Below are 24005 nucleotides of genomic sequence, written 5' to 3' on the forward strand. Positions count from 1 at the left end.
TGAGATATGTTAGGAGAAAGACAGTTTTGATTTGAAGAGCAGAAAAAGAAATAATTTTATAGGTTAGAGCACTTTCTGGAAGGCAGAGAATTTAGGCTATTTTGGAGTTTTACTTTCTTGTTCCGTGAACTTTCTCCCATTGATAAATGAGGCCTAAGAAAGAGGGAAGCCTTTGGATTTACCAAATGCTTCCCCTGGTAGGCCTTCCTTCCCAAGAGCCTAAAAAGCACAGAAGTAAAACCAAGGGCAGACCTCCTCCTCCTCTCCCTTCTAGGCCTTCTATCTGAATCTCAGGTATCGTAGAGAACTCACTCCATGGAAAAGTAGCAGAAAGCTTTACAGGCCAACATAAGCCATTCAAGAGAGAACAAAGCATATGCAGACATAATTTTGGTGGCAGCATCAACCCAAAGAACATACAGAAAGCACTCCTGACAACCTCATTCAATACTCTTCTTTTTAGAACATAGCCCCATCTTGACTATTTGTATTGAAAGGGCAGAGCTACAGAAATCATGTGTCCCTAACTAGATTTCCATAACATTTTAAGTCAGGATTAGAATTTTATTAGAATTATTACAACATTAGAATTTTCAAAAAATAAAAATGGATCAATTCTAACAAAACACAAGTATGAAAAGGCTAATAAAAACTGGTTCCCTCATAGGTGTAAAATTATGAAATCTTCCTCAAGATACATTCAAAATACATTTAGATCTTACTTTCGTGATAAGCCATAGGTTGCTTCTTTAGTCTGTTCTCCTGTCGGACAAATCTCAAGCAATTGTTCCCAAAGGATAAACTTCTATTTGCAGACAAAGAAAATATTTTAATCTTCTAGTATAGCCACAAGTAGATTTGAGAGAGTTAAACACAAACACCACTTATTTCTTGCCCATGTGAACTAAAATTCTTGTGTGGTTGTTGATACAAAGATGTAAACGCTTCAACTGTCTGTAACAGTGGTGGCTACTGAAACGGCAGTGTTCTCAAATACATCTGGCTCAAAAAGAATTTAATATTATAAATACTTGATATATTTAAAAGCATTATTTAATTGTTTTGACAGAAGCTGCATTATTATAAAATCAATGAATTAACCAGAAGAACAGGTTATGCTAGAGAAATAAGTTACTGGTAAACAACACAATGAGATAGTTTTGGCCTTATACCATGCAAATGAGTATTTCCAAAATCCTAAGCACTTCTTATAGGCTAAAATAACACTAAATAAGATCAGCCTTTCATCTTCTTTGTCTTACTCTTCATAATGTCAATTTAGCAACTGCAGATAATCCTAGACATAAAAACTATGCAGCTTATAGCTAAGCCAAATTTTCTCTATAACTGCCACAACTCTGATGTCCCAATAAAAAAGATTTGTAACTGCCTTAAATCTGTTCATAGATCTCAGTATGTTGCCTTGCTCATATTTTTCAACAGATCACTCAACCTGAAAAACTTACTTTCATCTATAACTTCTATAACGTTTTCATCAGATGAAACAGCACTGATCAGCATCACTATCTCCATGTCATACACACTTTGTGATCTGCTCTTGACTTTAGTATGGCAAGAGAAATAAAACATAAACTTTCATTTGAATGTTGTTGTAATTTCTCAAAAGTTTTGTGTGTGTGTGAGAGACATGCAACACAATGAGGATGTAGTTTGTCAGTAAATGAAATCCTGCCACTTAATTCAATTTTTCCCGATTCCCTGAAATCTAAAGAAGGAATCAAAATCAAAATACAGTGACTCATGCCTGACTTTCATTAGGTGTGTTCCTAGGTACTGAACATGCCATAGCATTTTTTGCTTTTGATTTTTCTGGTGGCTTTTCAAAGATTAATAGTAAATAGTAAGGAAGGTGTTTAAGAATCAATTTTTTAATCGTTTTATTATTGCCTCCTCCATCTAACTAGAATTATTTTCATGTATTAGCCCATATGGTTAATCACTTTAGTTAGAACACATATGAAGACAAAGAACACAAAATAAATATTTCACAATTGTCAATGGCCAAGATCCAGATTCTAAGTTACATTATCATTACCTACTGAATCCTAGCATTAGCAAGAATGAGCCAAATCAATAAATAATATATAGCATTCTAGATAAATCTTGATGACCTTTTTCTATACCTAGTTATGGAGAAAAATTTCTGACTTCTATTATAAGATTTAAGACCATTAGCTAATGTTGCAGTTGGTTAGTGCAGAGAATTAAGCCATTAATACACATGCTTCTGTATTCTCATTCAATTCCTATTAACCTACTATAAGGATCAGAGGCTCTCTGGAAATTATTTACTAATAGTAATTATTAGCAGTCCATTCATCTTGCCTAGGATGAATCTGAATTTCTTTTATTAGTGAGAAGTTATTTAGTAAATACTTAATAGTCTACCTAATACAGATGCCATGGATTATGCTGAAAATTCTTCAAGTTAATCCATCAAACCTGTTCAGAAAGATACGGTATAAAGCAATAGAATTTAAGAATTAGGAATAAGGGTGGAATATAAATATATGAATTCTGAATTATAAGCAACCAAGCTTGTTTGGAAATAGATTAATTAAAAAACATGTTTCCCTCACTCCGCTGGTACTGGCTGCAGATTGAGGACATCCACAGCTACAAGGATTGTTCTCAATTTAGGATATAAACAGAAAAGTCAAGTCTTATGTTTGCTAAACTTCCTTTTGGAGAAAATTGAAAAAAAAGTTCATATTCTTGCTTTGTTACCTTGCCACAATACTTTATATACAGTAGATATATTTGCAGTGAATATGACTACAAATCTATGATCACTGTCATGCAGTTTACATTCTAGGGAGAATGTAAATAAACAAGATAAAGACATTAACTATATAGAATGTTAAATAGTGATAAATGCCAAGAAGAAAAATTAAAGTAGGAAAGGGATTTAGGAGGTGTGTATGTGTGTGTGTGTATGACAGGATAAAAGGTGTTTAAAATTTTAGGTTTGCCAAAGATGGCCCCCATTATCCAAAGTACATACAGAGAAGAGTGAGAAATTTATGCCACTGCTTATTATAAACACAAGACATTTCTCCCAAATTGGTTGTTATTCTGGGTATGTGTCTAAGAAATTCTTGTTTAGCTAAAAATTGAGCTTCTAAAAAGTTTAAATAAGAATTTATTTAATGGGGGAAATTATATAGCATAACATGCTTTCTTAGACAAGTAGCTTTCTTAATTTTATTTTTAGGAGAGGTAATTAGAAATTGAGAAAAAAACGAATGATTTACTATATATAGTTGTCAAATTTTATTTTAGACAACATGTAGAGTTTCTACAGTACTTTGAGGTTCTAAGTGTCAATCCATTTGGGCAGAGTGTTCATGTTCTTCAAATGATGGCAATTTCTGGCAATTTCTTGAACACCACTGAATCTATTAATTTTGAAAAAAAACCCCAGCTAATCAGAAATATGACAGTCCTGCATTATCTGGGTTATGCTGTTTGCATTGCTGTGGCTGGGTTTCCATTGGAAATCTCAAGGACGGTCCCTGTTGTCCACCAGAGTAACAGGTGAATGCAAATGCTAATGCACTTTCCCCTAGTCCCAAGCCACTCCCTGGCATGGCTTTTAGTGTTTAAAAATTGCACTAACTCTTGCAGGATGATTTAGTCATCATTTAGTGTATCTAGATGTAATGATCCCTTGCTACCCACAAGGAAGTTGATCCTCTGACTCTCATTTCCTTTCATCCTAGTAGCAATTTGGACATGTGAAAGAACTGATCTCAGTGTAATTTCTGTGGCATATTTTTCCCCATGGCTTGTTAGATAAAGTAGACAATGCAGTGTGCAACATTCAGATTGCAAGGATGCTTGAACTCTCTACAGAAGAGTTTATGACCAGTCTTCCCACAGCCTAGCCTTAGAGAAAGAAGAGTCACTAAGGTAAACCACGGCTAATCACTGCTGAAAATGTGACCACATCAGTAAAGCCAAGTGACAGGACCCCAGATGCTGGGGCGGCCTGGGTTCAAACCCTAAATCAGGGGCCAGCCCAGTGGCGCAGCAGTTAAGTTCGCACATTCCGTTTCTCAGGCCGCCCAGGGTTCACCAGTTCAGATCCTGGGTATGGACGTGGCACCGCTTGGCAAACGCCATGTTGTGGTAGGTGTCCCACATATAAAAGAGAGGAAGATGGGTACAGATGTTCACTCAGGGCCGGTCTTCCTTAGCAAAAAGAGGAAGATTGGCAGTAGTTAGCTCAGGGCTGATCTTCCTCAAAAAAAAAAAAAAAGAAAAGAAAATATCAAACCCTAAATTATCTACTTACTGTGGGACTCAGGGCAAATTCTTTAAACATCTGTATGCCTCAATTTCCTCATCTATAAAATCAATATTATAATAGTATGAACATTATAGTGTTGATGTGAGGAAAATATATGTGTAATTAGAGTCCCCAAAGGAGAGGATGAGAAAGCAAAGAAAAAGCATTTGAAAAAATAACAGCTGAAATTTTCCCAAATTTGATGAAAACTATAAATCCACAGATCCAAAAAACTCCAAGACAAGAAACATGAAGACCACTACATCAAGCCACATAATAACAACAAAAAACCCTGTCAAAAACTACATCAGTGGTTCTCAACCAGGGATGATTCCTCCCCATCCCCACTCCTCCTGGGACATATGCAATTTCTGAAGACATTTTTGGTTGTCACAAACGGGAGAGGGGCGAGGAGAGATGGTGTGCTAATGGCATCTAGTGTGTAGATGCCAGGAATGTTGTTAACCATCCTACAATTCACAAGACAGCCTTCACAACAACGAATTATCCTGCCCAAAACATCAATAGTGCTAATGCTGAGAAACACTCCAGGCATATAATAATCAAAATGCTTAAAACCAGTGATAACGAGAAAATCTTAAAATGAGATTCTTATCATATTTTCTCTTTCCTGACAAATATAGAAAGTATATGACATCACAATACTAAGCAATTTTGTAAATCACTCACCATGTCTAAGCAGGAGCTGAGCACCAAGAAGTAAAGATGCCCAGACCTGCAGAGCTACTTGAAGGGGTTTCCAGAACTCAAGGGTCAATATGACTTATTTTTACCTCCTTTTAAATTATTGAATTAAGGGAGCTGCACAATGTATGAGGTATTCTGAAGGTTCTACTCTATGGGCCTTCTGACACTTAGAATGACACGAAGACAAAAACTTAAAATCTCACTTGAGCTAAACAAACATTTACTAGGACTACTTCCATAATATACATTATACATCAATACAGTTCTCTACGTTGGCCTTTGCACTTAATGCAGTGCTCTTTCTGCCACATCATGCCTATTTAATGTAAACTCTATCCAAAGTCACAATAAAGTTTAAAAAATCCCCACCAATCCTGTTTTTTTTAATGACAAGATTTAGGGATCTCTTAAAATCAAATATGAAATAACATGTTGTGACAGGATATCAAGAATAAAAACCCAGACAGATCGCATATCAACTAAATACTAGGCACTGAACCAGGTACTCTATATACATGATCTCACAATCTTCAGATAAATCATTTGGGTTTGGTATTATTGCCATCTTCATTTTACACACAAAACAGATGAACAAGTTCACTGACTTGCCCCGAATCACAAAGCTAAGAAGTGACGGGGCCAGGATTTGAACTGAAGTCTGTTTTGAAAACCCATGCCCTACCAAAATAATAACTAACTCTAACAATACACAATTTAAGATCATAAATGTGCTTTTACTTAGTTTTCTATTTTGGATCTTCACAACAAATCAATGTATATTTACATTGCTAGAGCATAAGTCCACCACACAAATTTATTCAAATACTTTGGTACTCCAAAGACAGCTGTGGTAAGGCATATTAGTCCATATTTCTTCATTTTCCTGTCCTAATCAGAGGAAAGAATGGTGTAAGTGGTCAGAGCCATGGCAGGAACTGTGTTATGTCATTTATTAAAAAGTGTCATATAGTTTTATCTTTACAGATGACTAGCCTGGAGAAAGGAAGGAAGAGATGGTTATTTTTGTTTGATATGTCCCAGATGGAAAAAAACTGAGAATCATCTCTTTCAAACGCACAAATAAGATCTCTTTGGTTCAATTTGGGTAGATTTTAATACAGTGTACACAGAGAACTAGAAACATACATTTTGTTTTGTTTTTCTGAATGGTTAAAAAAGGCACAATATAGGGAAATAATATTAAGAAACAGAGCAGCATACTAATCAACAAAATTGCTTAGCTTAAAAAAATTTAGAAACTCATCAGTGTGCTAAATGAGTCAAATTTGAGTTTTGTCTTAAGAAGTAATCCTCTAAGATTGAAAAATGAATATTCAAGGGGCCTGCTCTGTGGCATAGTGGTTAAGTTTGTGTTCTCTGCTTTGGCAGCCCAGAGTTTGTGAGTTTGGATCCCAGGTGTGGACCTAGGCACTGCTCATCAAGCCATGGGGTGGTAGCGTCCCACATACAAAACAGAGGAAGACTTCCACAGATGTTAGCTCAGCAACAATCTTCCTCGAACAAAAAGAGGAAGATTGGTAACAGATGTTAGCTGAAGGCCAATCTTCCTCACCAAAACCAAAAAGAAAAACAAACAAACAAAAATGAATATTCTAACACAATTAGAACACTTGAGCCAATTTTCCTCTTTAGTGGAGGAAATGATAGATCAATCTGTGTTCTATTGGGGAAGTAGAAACATTAATGAAGGCTACAGTAGGAGTAGGTAATATACAATTTATCTTGACAGAATACAGAGCTTCAAACAGTTAAAGGCAGATGTAACTTCATAGTTGCTTTATTTTTTTAACTTTACTTTGATACTTATTTTCCTTCCACTTTCTCAGGTGGTTCTATACACAAGTTAGAGAGAATTCAAAACACACGAAATTTTATGTAATTTACAATTTATTAACTCTACAAACATAACTTGTTTCCCCCTCTGATTAATTCTTTTTATAGTTCTGTATGCTCCCTATAAAAGAATAAAATGAAAAGTTTATACTTACTGGAAAGAACAGTTGTAAGGAAAATGTAGTCTGAAAAGGATATGAGTCCACATTCTCCAAGGGTGTAAAATATACTGCCTTCATCAGCAAATTTTTCTCGTTCCTGGGCAATTTTCTATTAAATGTATGAGTCCAATCAAAAGATAAAAAGAAGATATAACAGAATGAGAACATAAGTAGTTAGAGATGAATCATCATTTATCTGACAGTTTTATGCTATTTATCATAAGCATTTCTCTGACGGCCATTCCAAATTAATGGATCCTTTACAGTTTTCAAGATGATTTAAAATTATAAGACAAAGATGACTTTGTTTTTTTGTTTCAACACTGGCTTAATATGAACACTGGAAAATAATTTCAATTTTATGAACTCCTGCCATTTAACATATACAGGCCCACTTCAGGACTGGTATTGTTTCTAAGTTTTAAAAACAATCCACCTTTTTCTATAGAGATATATAAGGCAGAAAAAAAAAAAAAAACAAATGAAGAAACTAAAATGAAATCAGTTCTAACTGCCCAAGAAAAACTATACTACTTGTGATTAGAAATGAAGAGGCAAGCAACTATTTCCAAGGCCCATACAAATGCTCAGAAAACTAATTTCTGAAATAGTAATTTTAATTTTTACCTTATGAGCCCCAAGAACCTTAGTTTTGGAAAGTAGAACAGTTTGCAGAGTAAACAGCATCTCTGAAATATAACGGCCAACTAGACATGCACGCCAAGCTTTAGGCATGGTTTCATTTAATTATATTTGCTATTACCTTGGTGGAGGATTCTAAATTTCAGCTATTTGATAAAACTCTCCAAAAACTTAGCTTTTACTCTAAGAATGTATTCATTTTCTTTAAGCTATAAAAGTCACAAAGAGAGTTAATTCTCAGCTTCAGTAATGGCCTGTCTAGTAAGTGGTCTCTTCCTGGGTGTTGAAGCAAACCTACCCCGTTTTCTGAATTCCTAGCCAAACCATACACTTAGTGGTGATACTGAAGATATTTTCAAAAACTGAAAAGGATCCACCAGGAAGTTAGACTTGCAACTAATTTCTGTAAGTTCTGAACCAACCAGATATTCAAGGAATTATTCTGGATAATAAAAAAAGAAATGGGAGGTTTTAAGAACCCAAACCAACAAAGCGCAATCCACAGTAATAACATCATGCAAGCACAGAATAAGAAGCAGCATTGCAAGCATAACCTCAGGAGGAGTATCATGAAAACTAAACCAACAAGCACCACCACATCAGCATCCAGGTATCCAACTATCCAATAGGTTACCTCTGTCTAGTGGAGATCCCATCATACACCACAAAGGAAAGAAAGCTAGTTAACCAATTGAAAACACAAGTACCAAATGAATTATCATGATCTTCTTAGTAAATCCACTCAAAATAGCCTTTACTGGATATTTGCTTGTTCACATGAAACAGTAACCACGGACTGGTAAAAATCCATACTTGAATGCCAACAAAGCAGTAAGAGGTTTTGATGGCAGATTCTTCTTAGGAAATGGCTTCCCTGACTCATTTGTGTTGGACAGAAAGCACGGTCCTGCTGGACAGCATTTAGAGATTACTTCTTTGAGTCGACAACAAAAATGAGCACATAGTCCAACAGGTTCAAATTAAGGTCAGATCTCATACCACACTTGATCTTCTACCAAGAGATTAAACACGAATTTTAGACAAAAAAGCTATTGGATGAGAACTAGAGCAGCAAGGCCTTTCACTGGGAAATTAATATTTTAATTTCTCAAAATAAAAGAAACAAATGGTTACATCTCTTACATTATCCAAGATAATGCAAAAGTAAAGCATGTAAGAAAAAATACACAAAATGAGAATTGGCTCCCAAAGGCATACCATTACTAGGCAGAACAACAAATGTGTATAGAAGTTGAGTACTTTTTATTAATTATGTAATAATCTTATGGAGAGATTGCTATAAGCAAATAAAATAAATAATATATTGGGATCCAGAAGTTGAGAAACAGACGAAAGTCTAAGGACAGAGTGAAATGAGCCAGCTAAGCCAAAGAAGCATATCTAACATTATTTTTCTTACAATCATCTGGACTACGCTTCAGCTCAGAAGATAAAAAGACAAATCTAATTTTGTTAGTAACTTTGAATGTGACATAATTTCAAACTCAGAGAAGTAGAAATATTCTCATAAGGAACTCTCATATACTTTTTACTGAGATTTACCAATAGCTTATGTATTACCCTATTTGCTTTATCATTTTATATAGATAAATGTTTTCTTTTGCACTATTTTGAAAGTAAGTTGGAGACACATGCCCCTTTACACTTAAACAATTCAGTATATATTTCCTACAAAGACATTCTCTTACATACCATAGTATAAATGTAATAAAACCAAGATATTTAATACTGATATATACTATTATCTAATCCACAGTTTATTTTCAAATTTAGTCAACTGTCCCAATAATTTCCTGTATAGCTACTTTTCTCCGAGTCCAGGATGTAATCCGCAATCATAAATGGCATTTAGTTGTTAAGTATCTTTAATCCCCACTAATCCAGAACAGCTTTCTTGCCCTTATTTTTTCCTTTGGAAGTTTATTATTGTTTTTGATTGTGGTAGAATTCACATAACATAAAATTCACCATTTTAACCATTTAACCATAATATGTAGGCCTTTTGGGTTTGGCTTCTTTCCTGTAACATAATGTTTTCTAGGTTCATCCATGCTGTAGTATCAATCAGTAGGTCATTCATTTTTATTGCCAAATAATATTCCATTACATATAGTGCAGTTTGCTGATACATTCATCCATTGAAGGACATTTGGGGTGTTTCTACCTTTCAGCTATTGTGAATAGTGCTACTATGCACATTCATGTACAAGCATTTGTTTGACTATCTGCTTTCAATTCTTTTGGATATATATCTAGGAGTGGAATTGCTAGGTCATATCACAACTCTATGTTTAAGTTTTTGAGGAATGACCAAACTGTTTGCCAGAGGCTGCATCATTTTACACCACTACCAGCAAAGTACAAGCATTTCGATTTCTCTGCATCCTCATCAACACTTCTTTTCTTTTTTTAAATTATAGCCATTCTGGTGAGTGTGAAGTGACATCTCATTGTGGTTTGATTTACATTTCCCTAGTGCCTAATGACGTTGAGCACCTTTTCATGTGTTTGTTGGCCATTTGTATAACTTCTTTGGAGAAATGTCTATTTAAATCCTTTGCTCATTTTTGAATTGGGTTATTTGTCTTTATATATTCTGTATACTAAACTCATATCAAATATATGACTTGCAAATATTTTCTCCGATTCTTTGCATTACCTTTCCACTCTCTTGATAATGTGCTTTGATGCAGAAAAATTTTAAATATTGATGAAGTTCAACTTGTCTATTTTTTTCTTATTGTTTGTCCCTTTGATGTTATATCTAAGACCCCATTATCAAATCCAAAGTCATGAAGATTTACCCCTATGTTTCCTACAACAGTTTTGTAGTTTTTTGCTTTTATATTTAGGTAATTGATCCATTTTGAGTTAACTTTTGCAGGTAATGTGAGGTAGGGGTCCAACTTCATTCTTTCACATGTGGACAGCCACTTGACCCTAAACTATTTGTTGAAAAGATTCTTTCACCACTGAACGGTCTTGGGACCCTTGCTGAAAATTAATTGACCACAGATGTGTGGGTTTATTTCTGGACTTTCAATTTCATTCCATTCATCTATATGTCTATCTTTATGGCAGTACCACACTGATCATGTTGTTATGGTGTTCTAAAATTGTGGTAAAATGCACATAACATAAAACTTACTATTTTAAAGTGTACAACTCAGTGGCATTAAGTACATTCATAATGTTATGAAATCATCACCACTATGTAGTTTCAGAACTTTTTCATCATCCCATTTGGAAACCCTTTATCCATTAAGCAGTCACACCCCATGCCCCCTCCCTCTAGCCCCTGGAAACCACTAATCTGCTTTCTGTCTCTATGGATTAACTTTTTTGCTGGATATTTCATAAAAATGGAGCCATACACAGTTATTTTCTTAGGGGTTACTTTGCAGATTATAATTAACATCTTAAATTTAGAGAAATCTAGTTTGAATTAATATCAACTTAGCTCCAATAGTATTAAAAAAAACCCTGCTCCTATAGAGCTCCATCTCCTTTATGTTGTTATTTTCATAAGTTATATCTTTATACAGTGAGCCCATTAACACATATTTATAATTATTGTTTTATGATTTATCTTTTAAATCACACAGGGAAAAAAAGAATTAAAAACCAAATATACACTAACACTGGCTTTTATATTTACCTATGTTGTTACCTTTACTGGTGTTATTTCTTCACATAGCTTCAAGTTATTGTCTAGTGTCCTTTCAGTTCAGCCTTAAGGACTTCCTTTAGCCTTTTTTGTAGGGTAGCTCTACTAGCAACAAACTCCCTCAGCTTTTATTCATCTGAGAATGGCTTATCATTTCCTTCATTTTTGCATAGTTTTGCAGGTATAGAATTATTGGTTGAAAATTTTTTTTTCTTTCAGCACTTTAAATTTGTCATCCCACTGCCTTCTAGTCTTCGTGATTTCTGATGAGAAATTGGTTGCTAATCTTATTATGGATACTTTGTATGTGATGAGTTGCTTCTCTCTTGCTGCTTTCAAGATTCTGTCTTTAGCTTTTGACAGTTTGATTACATGTCTCAGTGTGGGTCTCTTTGAGCTTATCTTCTTAGACTTTATCTAGCTTCCTGGATGTGTAGATTCATGTATTTCATTAAATTTGGAAAGTTTTCAGCCATTATTTCTTCAAATATTCTTTTTGTCTCCTTCTCTCTCTCCTTGCCTTCTGAGATTCCTATTATACATATGTTGGTACACTTGATGATGTCATAAAGGTCTGTTAAACTCTGTTCATTTATCTTCATTCTTTTTTCTCTCTGCTTCTCTGACTGGATAATATCAATTGACCTGTCTTCAAGTTCACTGATTCTTTTTTCTGCCTGTTCAAATCTGTTGTTGAACCCCTTCAGTGAAATTTTTCTTTCAGCTATTGTACTTTTCAGTTCCAGAATTTCTACTTGATACCTTTCTATAATTCGTATCTCTTTTTATTGAAACTGTTAGTTCATACATCACTCCCCTTGTTTCCTTTAAGTTGTCTGTAGTTTCCTTATCTCTGAGTATACTTAAGACAGATGATTTAAAATGTGTTTGTACTAAGTGCAGTATCTGAGCTTTCTCAAGGATAGTTCCTCTTTTTTTCCCTTGTGAATGGGCCATAGTTTATTAATTCTTTGCAAGCATAATTTCTTGTTGAAAACTGAACATTTTGTATATTACATATGGTAACTCAGGAAATCAGATTCTCCTTCCTCCTCAGGGTTGGTTGATGCTGTATGTGTGGGTTGTAGTCATTTGTTTAGTGACTTTTCTAAATTATTTTTGTATATACTGCATGCTTTGCCGAGCATGATCACTCAAGTCTCTGTTGCATTTCCTTAGTGGTCAGTTAGTTATCTAACACAGAATTCCTTCAATCCTTGGAGCAAAAAAAGCAGCAAAACAAAACAAAAACTCTCCCAGTCTTTGCAGATTGGCTCTGTGTTGGGCATTCTTTTCATGTTTAGCAATTGTTTACAATTCTGCCTTTGCCTTCACTACCTGCATAAGCTAAAATCCAGCCAGAGGTGAAAGCTTAGGGTCTGCTAAGGTTTCTTGTAAGTATTCATTCAGTCCTCAGCATGTACATGGCCTTCCAGAGACTGTGGTATACGGTAGAGTATCACAAAGTCCTTGTTCTCTCATCTCCTGCTGTAGCCTCTTTCTTCCCAGGCTTCTTGGTCTGTCTGCTGCTTCTCTCAGGTTGCTGTGGCTAGTATATTTGCCTTTAAATGCTTTTGACAAATGCCACCTGGGAGGCCACCCCAGCCTCAAGAAAGCTTCAAGGTGGGTGAAACAAAGGAAAGCCCACAAGCCAATTCCACATTGACTAAACAGGTCAATGTCCACATCCACATTCTTAACGAACAAGGTCTGCACTGTTTCCTCTGGCATCAGAGAGCTGTACCAGGAATGGGGGCCACAATCTTTGTGGCTGCCATCATGCTAGGGAGTGAGGGATGGTCATCAGGTAAGTTAAAACACCACAACATTCTCTTACCAAATTTCAGCAGCCTCTTTCTTCTTTAAGTACTCCCCTGGTTGTTTAAAGTCTTTGATTAGATTCCAGAGATATGATTTACAGTTTTTGCCAACTTAATTATTGTCTTAGTGGAGGGATGTAGTTTTGGAGTTACCTACTCTCCCATTTTTGGTCTCTTTGTACTCTTGACCTTGAAAGATTTGGAAAGTACAGGCGAATTACAGTGTAGAACATCCTTCAATTTGAACTAGGCTGTTTCCTCATGATTACATTTCATAGCTATCTGTCTTACCCCTTACACCCTTGTTATTCTCTTCTCCAGCAGGGAGAAACTTGGTTCCCATTATCCTCAATATTTTTACTCATCTGCTGAAGCTTAGAATACACAGAAAGAAGTTTCTCAACTGCTAATCATCTCTGCAAAAAACAAACATATCATCTAGAGTTTGATATTTGTTAGTCTTAAGTAAAATCTACTTAAGGTGAAACGCACAAATCTAATGTATAATTGAAAGAGTCTTATAAACATATATATTTGAGTAACCCACATCCCTATCATGATATAGAACATTTCCATCACCCCTGATGTTTCCTTTATATCCCTCTACAGTTACCTCCACCATATTTTTACACCATAGTTTTTTGCCTGTTCTAGAACCTCCTATAAATGGTACCACCAGTAGATACTAGTTGGTATCCAGCTTCTTTGGCTCAGCATAATATTGTGGAGAGATTCATTCATACTGTATTTATGAATAGTTCCTTTTTATTGCAGAGTAGTCTATTACTCTTTATTTATTACAATAAATTATACAATTTATTTTGTGTACAATAGTGTTGTGTGTATAATAATGCACACAAATAACACCATGATTTATTTAATTCCTTTACTGATAAACACTTAGGCTCTTTTCGGTTTTTGGCTATTTTTTTTTTTTTAGGAAGATTAGCCCTGAGCTAACATCTGCCACCAATCTTCCTCTTTTTGCTGAGGAAGACTGGCCCTGAGCCAACATCTGTGCCCATCCTCCTCCACTTTATATGTGGGACGCCTACTACAGCATGGCTTGACAAGCGGTGCCATGTCGACACCCAGGATCCAAACCAGCGAACTCCAGGCCACCAAAGTGGAATGTACGAATTTAACTGCTGTGCCACTGGGCCGGCCCCCGGTTTTTGGCTATTTTGACATCCCTCACAGTTGCTGTACCATCAGTGTATGAGAGTCCCAGTTACTCCACATCATTGCCAATATTTGTGTTGCAAGTTTTTTTATTTTTAATTTATTTAATTTTTTAAATTGCAGTAACATTGGATCATAACATTACATGGCTTTCAGATGTACATCATAAGATATTTCGACTTCTGTGTAGATTACATCATGTTCACCACCCAAAAACCAATTATAGTCCATCCCCTCACATGTGAGCCTAATCACCCCTTTTGCCCTCCCCACTGCCCCCTTCCCCTATCGTAACCACCAATCCAATCTCCAATGCTATGTGTGTGTTTGTCGTCGTTTTTATATTCTACTTATGTGTGACATCATACAGTATTTGACTTTCTCCCTCTGTCTTATTTCACTCACCATAATACCCTCAAGGTCCATCCATGTTGTCACAAACGGCCAGATTTCATCATTTCTTATGGCTGAGTAGTATTCCATCGTGTATAAATACCATATCTTTTTTATCCATTCGTCCCTTGATGGGCACCTAGGTTGCATCCAAGTCTTGGCTATCGTGTATAATGCTGCAATGAACATAGGGGTGCAAGTATCTTTATGCCTTTGCGTTTTCAAGTTCTTTGGATAAATACCCAGCAGTGGGATAGCTGGATCATATGGTAGATCTATTCTTAATTTTCTGAGGATACTCCATACTGATTTCCACGGTGGCTGCACCAGTTTGCACTCCCACCAACGGTGTACAAGGGTTCCCTTCCCTCTACATCCTCGCCAACATTTGTTGCTTCCCATCTTGTTAATTATAGCCATTCTGACCAGAGTCAGGTGATACCCTATTGTAGTTTTGATTTGCATTTCCCTGATAGCTAAGGATGTTGAGCATCTTTTCATATGCCTGTTGGCCATCTGTATAGCCTCTTTGGAGAAATCTCTGTTCAGATCCTTTGCCCAGTTTTTAATGGGGTTGTTGGTTTTATTGTTGTTGAGCTGTATGAGTTCTTTGTATATTTTGGATATTAACCCCTTATCTGTTATATGGTTTGCAAATATCTTCTCCCAATTGTTAGGTTGCCTTTTCGTTTTGTTGATGGTTTCCTCTGCTGTGCAGCTTTTTAGTTTGATGTAGTCCCATTTGTTCATTTTTTATTTTGTTTCCCTCGTCTGGACAGACATGGTACTTGAAAACATGCTGCTAAGACTGATGTCAAAGAGAACACTGCCTATGTTTTCTTCTAGAAGTTTCATGGCTTCAGGTCTTACACTCAAGTCTTTAATCCATTTTGAGTTGACTTTTGTGCATGGTGTAAGGGAATGGTCTACTTTCATTCTTTTGCACGTGGCTGTCCAGTTTTCCCAACACCATTTACTGAAGGGACTCTCCTTTCTCTAACGTATGCTGTTGGTTCTCTTGTCGAATATTAGCTGTCCAGAAATGTGTGGGTTTACTTCTGGGCTCTATTCTGTTCCACTGATCTGTGTGTCTGTTTTTGTGCCAGTACCATGCTGTTTTGGTTACTATGGCTTTGTAGAATATTTTGAAGTCAGGGAGTGTGATACCTCCAGCTTTGTTCTTTTTTCTCAGGAATCCTTTGGCTATTCGGAGTCTTTTTTGTTATATATAAATTTTAGGATTCTTTGTTCTATTTCTGTGAAAAATGTTGTTGGAACTTTGATAGGGATTGTGTTGAATCTAGAGATTGCTTTAGAAAGTCTGGACATTTTAAAGATGTTAATTCTTCCAATCCAAGAGCATGGAATATCTTTCCATTTCTTTGTGTCTCCTTTGATTTCTTTCAACGTTTTATACTTTTCAGTGTAGAGATCTTTCACCTGTTTGGTTAAGTTTATTCCGAGGTATTTTATTCTTTTTGTTGCAACTGTAAATGGGATTGGATTCTTGACGTCTCTTTCTGCTACTTCATTGTTAGTGTATAGAAATGCAACCGATTTTTGTATGTTGATTTTGTATCCCGCAACTTGACTGTATTCCTTTATTGTTTCTAAAAGTGTTTTAGTAGATTCTTTAGGGTTTTCTATGTATAAAATCATGTTACCTGCAAAGAGTGACAATTTCACTTCTTCTTTTCCAATGTGGATCCCTTTTCTTTCTTTTTCTTGCCTGATTGCTAGGGCTAGGACTTCCAATACTATGTAAAATAAGAGTGGTGACAGTGGGCATCCTTGTCTGCTTCCTGTTCTTAGAGGGATAGCTTTCAGTTTTTCTCCATTGAGAATGATGTTTGCTGTGGGTTTGTCATATATGGCCTTGATTATGTTGAGGTATTTTTCTTCTATACCCATTTTATTTAGAATTTTTGTCATAAATGGATGCTGTATCTTGTCAAATGCTTCCTCTGCCATCTATTGAGATGATCATGTGATTTCTATTCTTCACTTTGTTAATGTGGTGTATCATGTTGATAGATTTGTGGATGTTGAACCATCCCTGCATCCCTGGAATGAAACCGACTTGATCATGATGTATGATCTTTTTAATGTACTGTTGTATTCGATTTGCTAGTATTTCGTTGAGGATTTTTGCATCATTGTTCATCAGTGATATTGGCCTGTAATTTTCTGTTTTTGTGTTGTCCTTGTCTGGTTTTGGTATCAGGATGATGTTGGCTTTGTAGAATGAGTTAGGAAGCCTCCCCTGCTCTTCAATTTTTTGGAAGAGTTTGAGAAGGATAGGTATTAAGTCTTCTTTGAATATTTGGTAGAATTCACCAGGGAAGCCATCTGGTCCTGGACTTTTATTTTTTGGGAGGTTTTTGATTACTGTTTCGGTCTCCTTACTGGTGATCAGTCTATTCAAATTTTCTGCTTATTCTTAGACCAGTTTTGGAAGGTTGTATGTTTCTAGGAATTTATCTATTTTTTCCAGATTATCCAATTTGTTGGCATATAGCTTTTCATAGTATTCTCTTATCTTTTGTATTTCTGAGGTATCCGTTGTAATCTCTCCTCTTTCATTTCTGTAAAATCAGAGACTTCTCTTTTTTCTTGGTGAGTCTAGCTAAGGATTTGTCAATTTTGTTTATCTTTTCATAGAACCAGCTCTTGGTTGCATTAGTTTTTTCTATTGTTCTTTTTAGTCTCGATATCATTTATTTCTGCTCTGATTTTTATTATTTCCTTCCTTCTGCTGATTTTGGGCGTTGTTTGTTGTTCTTTTTCCAGTACCTTTAGATGCGCTTTTAGATTGTCTATTTGGGATTATTCTTCTTTGTTCCAGTAGGCCTGAATTGCTATAAACTTCCTTCTTAGAACTGGTTTTGCTGTATCCCACAGATATTGTTTGGCATGTTGTATTTTCATTTTCATTTGTCTCCAGGAATTTTTTGATTTCTCCTTTGATTTCTTCATTGACCCAATCATTGTTCAGTAGCATTTTGTTTAATCTCCACATTTTTGTGGCTTTTCTGGTTTTCTTCCTGTAGTTGATTTCTAGTTTCATACCTTTGACGTCAAAAAAGATGCATGGTATTATTTCGATCTTCTTAAATTTATTGAGACTTGTTTCATGGCCTAATATGTGATCAATCCTAGAGGATGTTCCATGTGCATTTGAAAAGAATGTGGATTCTGTGGTTTTTGGATGGAATGTTCTGTATATATCTACTAAGTCCATCTTGTCTAATGTGTCCTTTAAGGCCAGTGTTTCCTTACTGATCTTCTGTTTGGATGATCTATCCATTGGTGTAAATGGAGTGTTAAAGTCCCCCACTATTATTGTGTTACTGTCTATTTCTCCTTTTATATCTGTTAATAATTGCTTTATATATTTAGGTGCTCCTATGTTGGGTGCATAGATATTTACAAGTGTTATATCTTCTTGTTGGATTGTTCCCTTTATCATTATGTAGTGCCCGTCTTTGTCTCTTGTTACAGTTTTTGTTTTAAAGTCTATCTTGTCTGATATAAGTATTGCTATCCCCACTTTCTTTTCTTTGCCATTTGCATGGAATATCTTTTCCCATCATTTCACTTTCAGTTTGTGAGTGTCTTTAGGTGTGAAGTGTGTCTCTTGTATGCAGCATATACATGGGTCTTGTTTTCTTATCTAATTGGCCAACCTATGACATTTGACTGGAGCATTTAGTCCACTGACGTTTAAAGTAACTATTGATAAATATGTATTTATTGCCATTTTGTTACTTTTTTTTCTGGGTGTTTTAGTAGTTCCTCTCTGTTCCTGTCTTTTTCTCTTGCTCTCTTCCCTTGTGGCTTGATGGCTTTCTTTAGTAATATGTTTGACTTGTTTTGTCTTACTTTTTTTCTTGCTTATTATAGGTTTCTGACTTGTGATTACCAAGAGGATCCCATTTAATATTCTATGTATATAACAGTCTATATCAAGTTGATAGACTCTTTAGTTTGACCTCTTTCTAAAAGCTCTACTTTTCACTCCCCTCCTCCCACATTTTATGTTTTTCAAATCATATATAGTCTCTTGCTTAGTGTGTGTCTATCCATTACCCTCTTATCATTGAAATAGGTGATTTTAGTACATTTGTCTTTTAACCTTCATATTATCTTCACAGGTAGTTGATCTGCTACCTTTACTATATTTTTACCTTTACAAGTGATTTTATTGCCTGGTATTTTTTGTTGTTGTTTTGTTTTGATAATTTTTTTTTAATCTCTATTTGTGGTCATTGCTTTCCCCCTTAAACAAGTCCCTTCAGCATTTCTTGTAGAACTGGTTTCTCGGTGATAAACTCCTTTAATTTTTGCTTGTCTGGGAAGCTCTTTATCTCTCCTTCCATTCTGAATGAGAACCTTGATGGATAGAGTATTCTTGGCTGTAGGTTTTTTCCTTTTAGCACTTTAAATAGGTTGTGCCATTCTCTTCTCACCTGTAGGGTCTCGGCTGAGAAGTCCGCTGATAGCCTGATGGGCTTCCCTTTGTATGTCACTTGTGGCCTTTCTCTTGCTGCTTTTAGGATTCTCTCTTTATCTTTAATTTTGGACATTTTAATTATAATATGTCTTGGTGTGGGCCTCTTTGGGCTTATCTTGTTTGGAGCTGTCTGTGCTTCCTGAAGTTGGATGTCTGTTTCCTTCCTCAGGTTAGGAAAATTTTCATCTCTTATTTTTTCAAATAAATTTTCGGCCCCTTTGTCTCTCTCTTCTTCTTCTGGGACACCTACAATCCGAATGTTAGCATGCTTGATATTGTCCCAGAGTTCCCTTAGACTGTTCTCATTCTTCGACTTCTTTTTTCTTTTTCCTGTTCTGCTTGGGTGATTTCCTCTAGTCTTTCACACAGCTCGCAGATCCATTTTTCTGCATCCTCTACTCTGCTATTGAGTCCCTCTAGTCAATTTTTCATTTCTAGTATTCTTCATTTCTGATTGGTTTTTTAAAATATCTACCAGTTCTTTGCTGATGATCTCACTGTGTTCACCCAGTCTTCTCCCAATATCTGTGAGCATCCTCATGATATTTTGTTTGAACTCTTTGTCGAGTACGTTGTTTGTTTCTGTTTCATTTTGTCCCTTTTCTGGGGTATTGTCCTGTTCCCTTGCTTGGAAAGTATTCCTCTGTCTCCTCATTTTGCCTCTTTCTCTGTGCTTATTTCTATGTATTAGGTGAGTCAGCTATGTCTCCTGATCTCGGAGAAGCGGCCTTACATAGGAGATGCCTTATGAGGTCCAGCAGTGTGCTTCCCTCTCGTCACCAGTCCAGAAGATCCAGGAGTGACCCCTTTGTGGGTTGTGTCCTTCTGCTGTGGGCTGGTTGTTCCCACTGCAGGTACCCAAGGAGCCTAGTCTTTCCTTCTCCGGCCAGCTGTTTGTGAATCCAGTTTGGGGAGTCTCAGCACCATTGGCTACAAAGTCTATCACTGCACTCCTATTGCAGGTTTCCTCTTAATTAGGTTGGTACCCAGTGTAGATGGTTGCTAGGCTCAGGGGCTTACAGTTGTGATGGCTTCAGGCCTACAAGGCTGTTGTCAGGTCTCTCAGGAGTGCAGCTGAGTGGGGATGGCCCTAGGCACTGGAGCACTCAATTGTTTCAGGCTCTGGAAGGTGGGGCTGATCCTTTTTATGGCTATTTGTGAAGCACAGGTCTTCTGCTGCTGCTAAGCCTCACCCCCCACAGGACTACATACACCATCAAAACAGTCCTGGTCTGTGCACACTTCCCAACCCCTTGGAGCATACCCAGATGCCACACTGCAGAGGCTCCCACATCTCCACCAATGCTCCCCACAGTTCACCTGGTCCTCACACAAGCTCTGTCCCACAGAGGCAAACAACCTTGCCTGCCTGTAGAGGATCAAGGCACCCAGTCAATGCAGGCTGAAAAGTAGCCTGAGGGCTTGCTGTTAGGTGGGGCCAGTCCCTAGGGCAGGTTGCCTGCCCTGGCTGAACTGGATTAAATCTGTGCTGTAGTGGGCGTGGCAGGCCCCTGGGCTAACAGGCCAAGGGATGAACCTCAATGGCACCCACCAGGGTCGTGTCAGCACGCCTGGACCAGGTCAGAACAATGGCCCCCACCAATGTCTCAATCTCTGGAGAGGTCCCTCCTCTCACCAAAAAGCCCCCAGAGCCCACCAGGAGAGTGTTGTTTCAACAAAGGATGGTCAGTCTTCTCTCTGGTGATTTTAGGGTGCTGGAATGAGTGAGTTTGTGCATGGGCCCTTTAAGACCCAGGTCTTTTTGGCTTTCGGCTGATAGCTTTTTGGGGGGTATCCTCGCTGCAGTTAATAGCCAGCAAAGCCAGACAGTAAGACCCCTGTCTCAGATGGGCTGAGTCTGAAGGATGCTTATAGCAGTATCGGCCCCCACTCCGGACCTCACTCCTCCAGGGAGGGCTGCGTACCTTAGGGTGTCTCCCACCTGGCCAGCTGCGAAGCTCTGCTATTCCCAAGTGCCTTTTTGCCTCTCCAGCAGGAATTTCTGCCTCTTCTACCTTAGTCAGGACTGTCCCCTGTTGTGGGGGTTCTTTTTATCCAGTTTTCAGTTTTCAATCCAGGGTAATTTTTCCAAAAATAGTTGTAACCTGGTTGTGTTCATGGGAGGAGATGAGGTCAGAGTCTGCTTATGCTGCTGTCTTGACGAGATCTCCTCAGTCTTTTTAATTTTAGCCATTTGAGTGGATAGGCAGTGGTATCTCACTGTGGGTTTTCTGTGGATTTCCCTGATGACCAATGTTGTTGATTGCTATCTGTTTATTTGCAATCATATATCTTTCTTTGGGAAGTATCTGTTCAAGTTTTTTGCCCATTTTTAATTGGGTTGTCTTTTCTTTTTCTTTTTTTGAGGAAGATTAGCCCTGAGCTAACATCTGCAGTCAATCGTCCTCTTTTCTGCTGAGGAAGACTGGCCCTGAGCTAACATCTGTGCCCATCTTCCTCCACTTTATATGTGGGACGCCCACCACAGCATGGCTTGCCAAGCAGTGCCATGTCTGCACCTGGGATCTGAACCGGCAAACCCTGGGCTGCCGAAGCAGAATGTGCAAACTTAACTGCTGCACCACCGGGCCGGCCCTTGTTTGTCTTTTTATTAGAAATCATCATATATTCTGGATATGAGACTCTTTTCAGGGTGTTAGCCAGACTCCAAGATGACCCCAGTGATTCCTGCCTCCTGGTATTCACGTCTGTAGGTAGACCTAGTCTCCTCCTACATTGGCTCAGGGTTAGTCTGTATGACCAATAGAATACAGATAAAGTGATAACATGTGACTTCTAAGGCCATAAAAGGCACCTTGCTCTGTTAGAGGGAAACCAGCTGTCATTTGAACAGAACACTCAAGAGGCCTGTAGAGAGCCTACAGAGGGAGGATCTGAGGCCTCCCAACAACAGTCAGTACTAACTTATCAGTCATTTGAGTAAGCCACTTTAGAAATGAATCTTCCATCCTCAGTCAAGCTAAATGACTAAGGCCCTAACAAACATTTGACTGCAATCTCATGAAACAGCCTGAGCAAGAGCCATGTAGCCAAATTGCTTCCAAATTCCTTATTCACAGAAAGCATGTAAGACAAGAAATGATTATTATTGTTTAAAGCCACTAAGCTTTGGATTTATTTCTTACTCAGCAATTAAATAAGAAATATAATCAAATATATGTATTAAAAATATTTTCTGCTAGTCTGTTACTTATAATTTCTATTGTATTTGTACAATCATAAATTTTTAATTTTCATGAAGTCTAATTTATCAATTTTTTCCTTTATGGTTATAGCTTTCTATACGATGTCTAATAAATTTTTGCCTACCTGAAGTCCATAAAAAGATTCTCTTATATTTTCTTTTAGAAGTGTTAGTTATTGATTTTACATTTAGGTCTATGATCCATTTGAAGTGAGTTTTGTGTATAACGAGGTAAGGGTAAAGTTTTTAAACTGTATATCTATATTTTCTTAAGTGGATATTTTAAATTTCCATTTTTTAAATGGATATTTTTTAAAAACATGGATATAGAGTTGTTTCCAAACTATTTGTTGAAAACACCTTCTTTTCCCCATTTAATTATTTTGGCACCTTTATAAAAACCAATTTACCATATAAGTGTGGATCTATTATTCTATGATATTTTCTGATTTGAGTAGCCCATTTTCTATTGAAGCATGTTTGAGTAGCAGCAAAGTGTATGATTGTCTTCCAAAGTATAAATAAACATGGAATTATCTGAATGGTTGAAAAGACAGCTTGAGAGGGGGTCGGCCCAGTGGCATAATGGTTAAGTTCGAGCACTCCACTTTGGTGGCCCGGGGTTTGCAGGTTCAGATCCCAGGCGTGGACCTAGCACCACTTGTCAAGCCACGCTGTGGTGGTATCCCACATAAAATAGAGGAAGATTGGAACAGACGTTAGTTCAGTGACAATCTCCTCAAGCAAAAACAGGAAGACTGGCAACAGATGTTAGCTCAGGGCCAATCTTCCTCACACATACACACAAAAAGACAGCTTGAGAGACTCTGCGTGAGATGAATTTGGGGTCATGGTTTAGCCCTAGTTACTTCCCCCATTAGGACAATTACAAAGTCTGCAGAGATAACAAAGATGTCACTGAATAGAACTTCAACTGTATATCGATGAGAATTACTATCAGAACATATCTCCATAGGGGTTATATTATAATGACACCTTACAATGCTAATTTAGTTAGTGGTATTTTTCTCTGGGAAGGCATCCCCTCCTCTACTGCATTAAATAGGGTATGTCCATGTTTGCATCCTCAGTCCTCTAGGAGAGAATATTTCTGTTTGTGTGTCTATTTATGAGACCTCTGCTGTACTGAGTAGACTGATAGGGAGCAGGAGAGACCAAAAGAAGGCCAAATTGCTCTATGTAAGAAAAAGTTGAAGAGAACATCTGGAAGAAAAGATATAGAAGGAAGGACCCTAGAATGGTGAACAAAAATGGGGAAGGAGATGTGACAAGAAAGGGATAGAAAGTATCAAAGTCAGGAAAAATAGAGGAAAGAGAAAGCATGTGTGCATATGTGTGTACACATGTGTTTGAGAGAAAGAACAAAACAGAGAATGTATGAGTTATGCAGTAGCTCCTTAAAAGTGAGAAAGATATTTAAAGAGGATTTTGAAATTAGCCATGCTTTGCAATGTGTTTTGTGCAATAAATCCAATTCTTTAGTAAAGGTCTACATTGTTCTCCCAT

The 24005-nt window shown here is 37.0% G+C and overlaps 1 protein-coding gene across 7 annotated transcripts in view; it reads right to left on the minus strand.

The window, feature by feature from the left end:
- The window catches only part of MICU1 (mitochondrial calcium uptake 1), a 280172-nt gene that overhangs the window by 126236 nt on the left and 129931 nt on the right, over nucleotides 1-24005 (minus strand). For 5 of the 7 annotated variants that reach the window (XM_001503797.6, XM_023644771.2, XM_070226952.1 and 2 more), the window contains one exon: nucleotides 7030-7144. In XM_001503797.6, the coding sequence (XP_001503847.1) occupies nucleotides 7030-7144 (115 nt within the window). Of the gene's footprint in view, nucleotides 1-7029; nucleotides 7145-11356; nucleotides 11932-24005 lie in introns of those variants that run through there. The other 2 variants (XM_023644812.2, XM_023644803.2) reach the window with 2 other exon arrangements.

Source organism: Equus caballus, chromosome 1, assembly GCF_041296265.1.
Source record: "Equus caballus isolate H_3958 breed thoroughbred chromosome 1, TB-T2T, whole genome shotgun sequence".
Taxonomy (NCBI): Eukaryota; Metazoa; Chordata; class Mammalia; order Perissodactyla; family Equidae; genus Equus; species Equus caballus.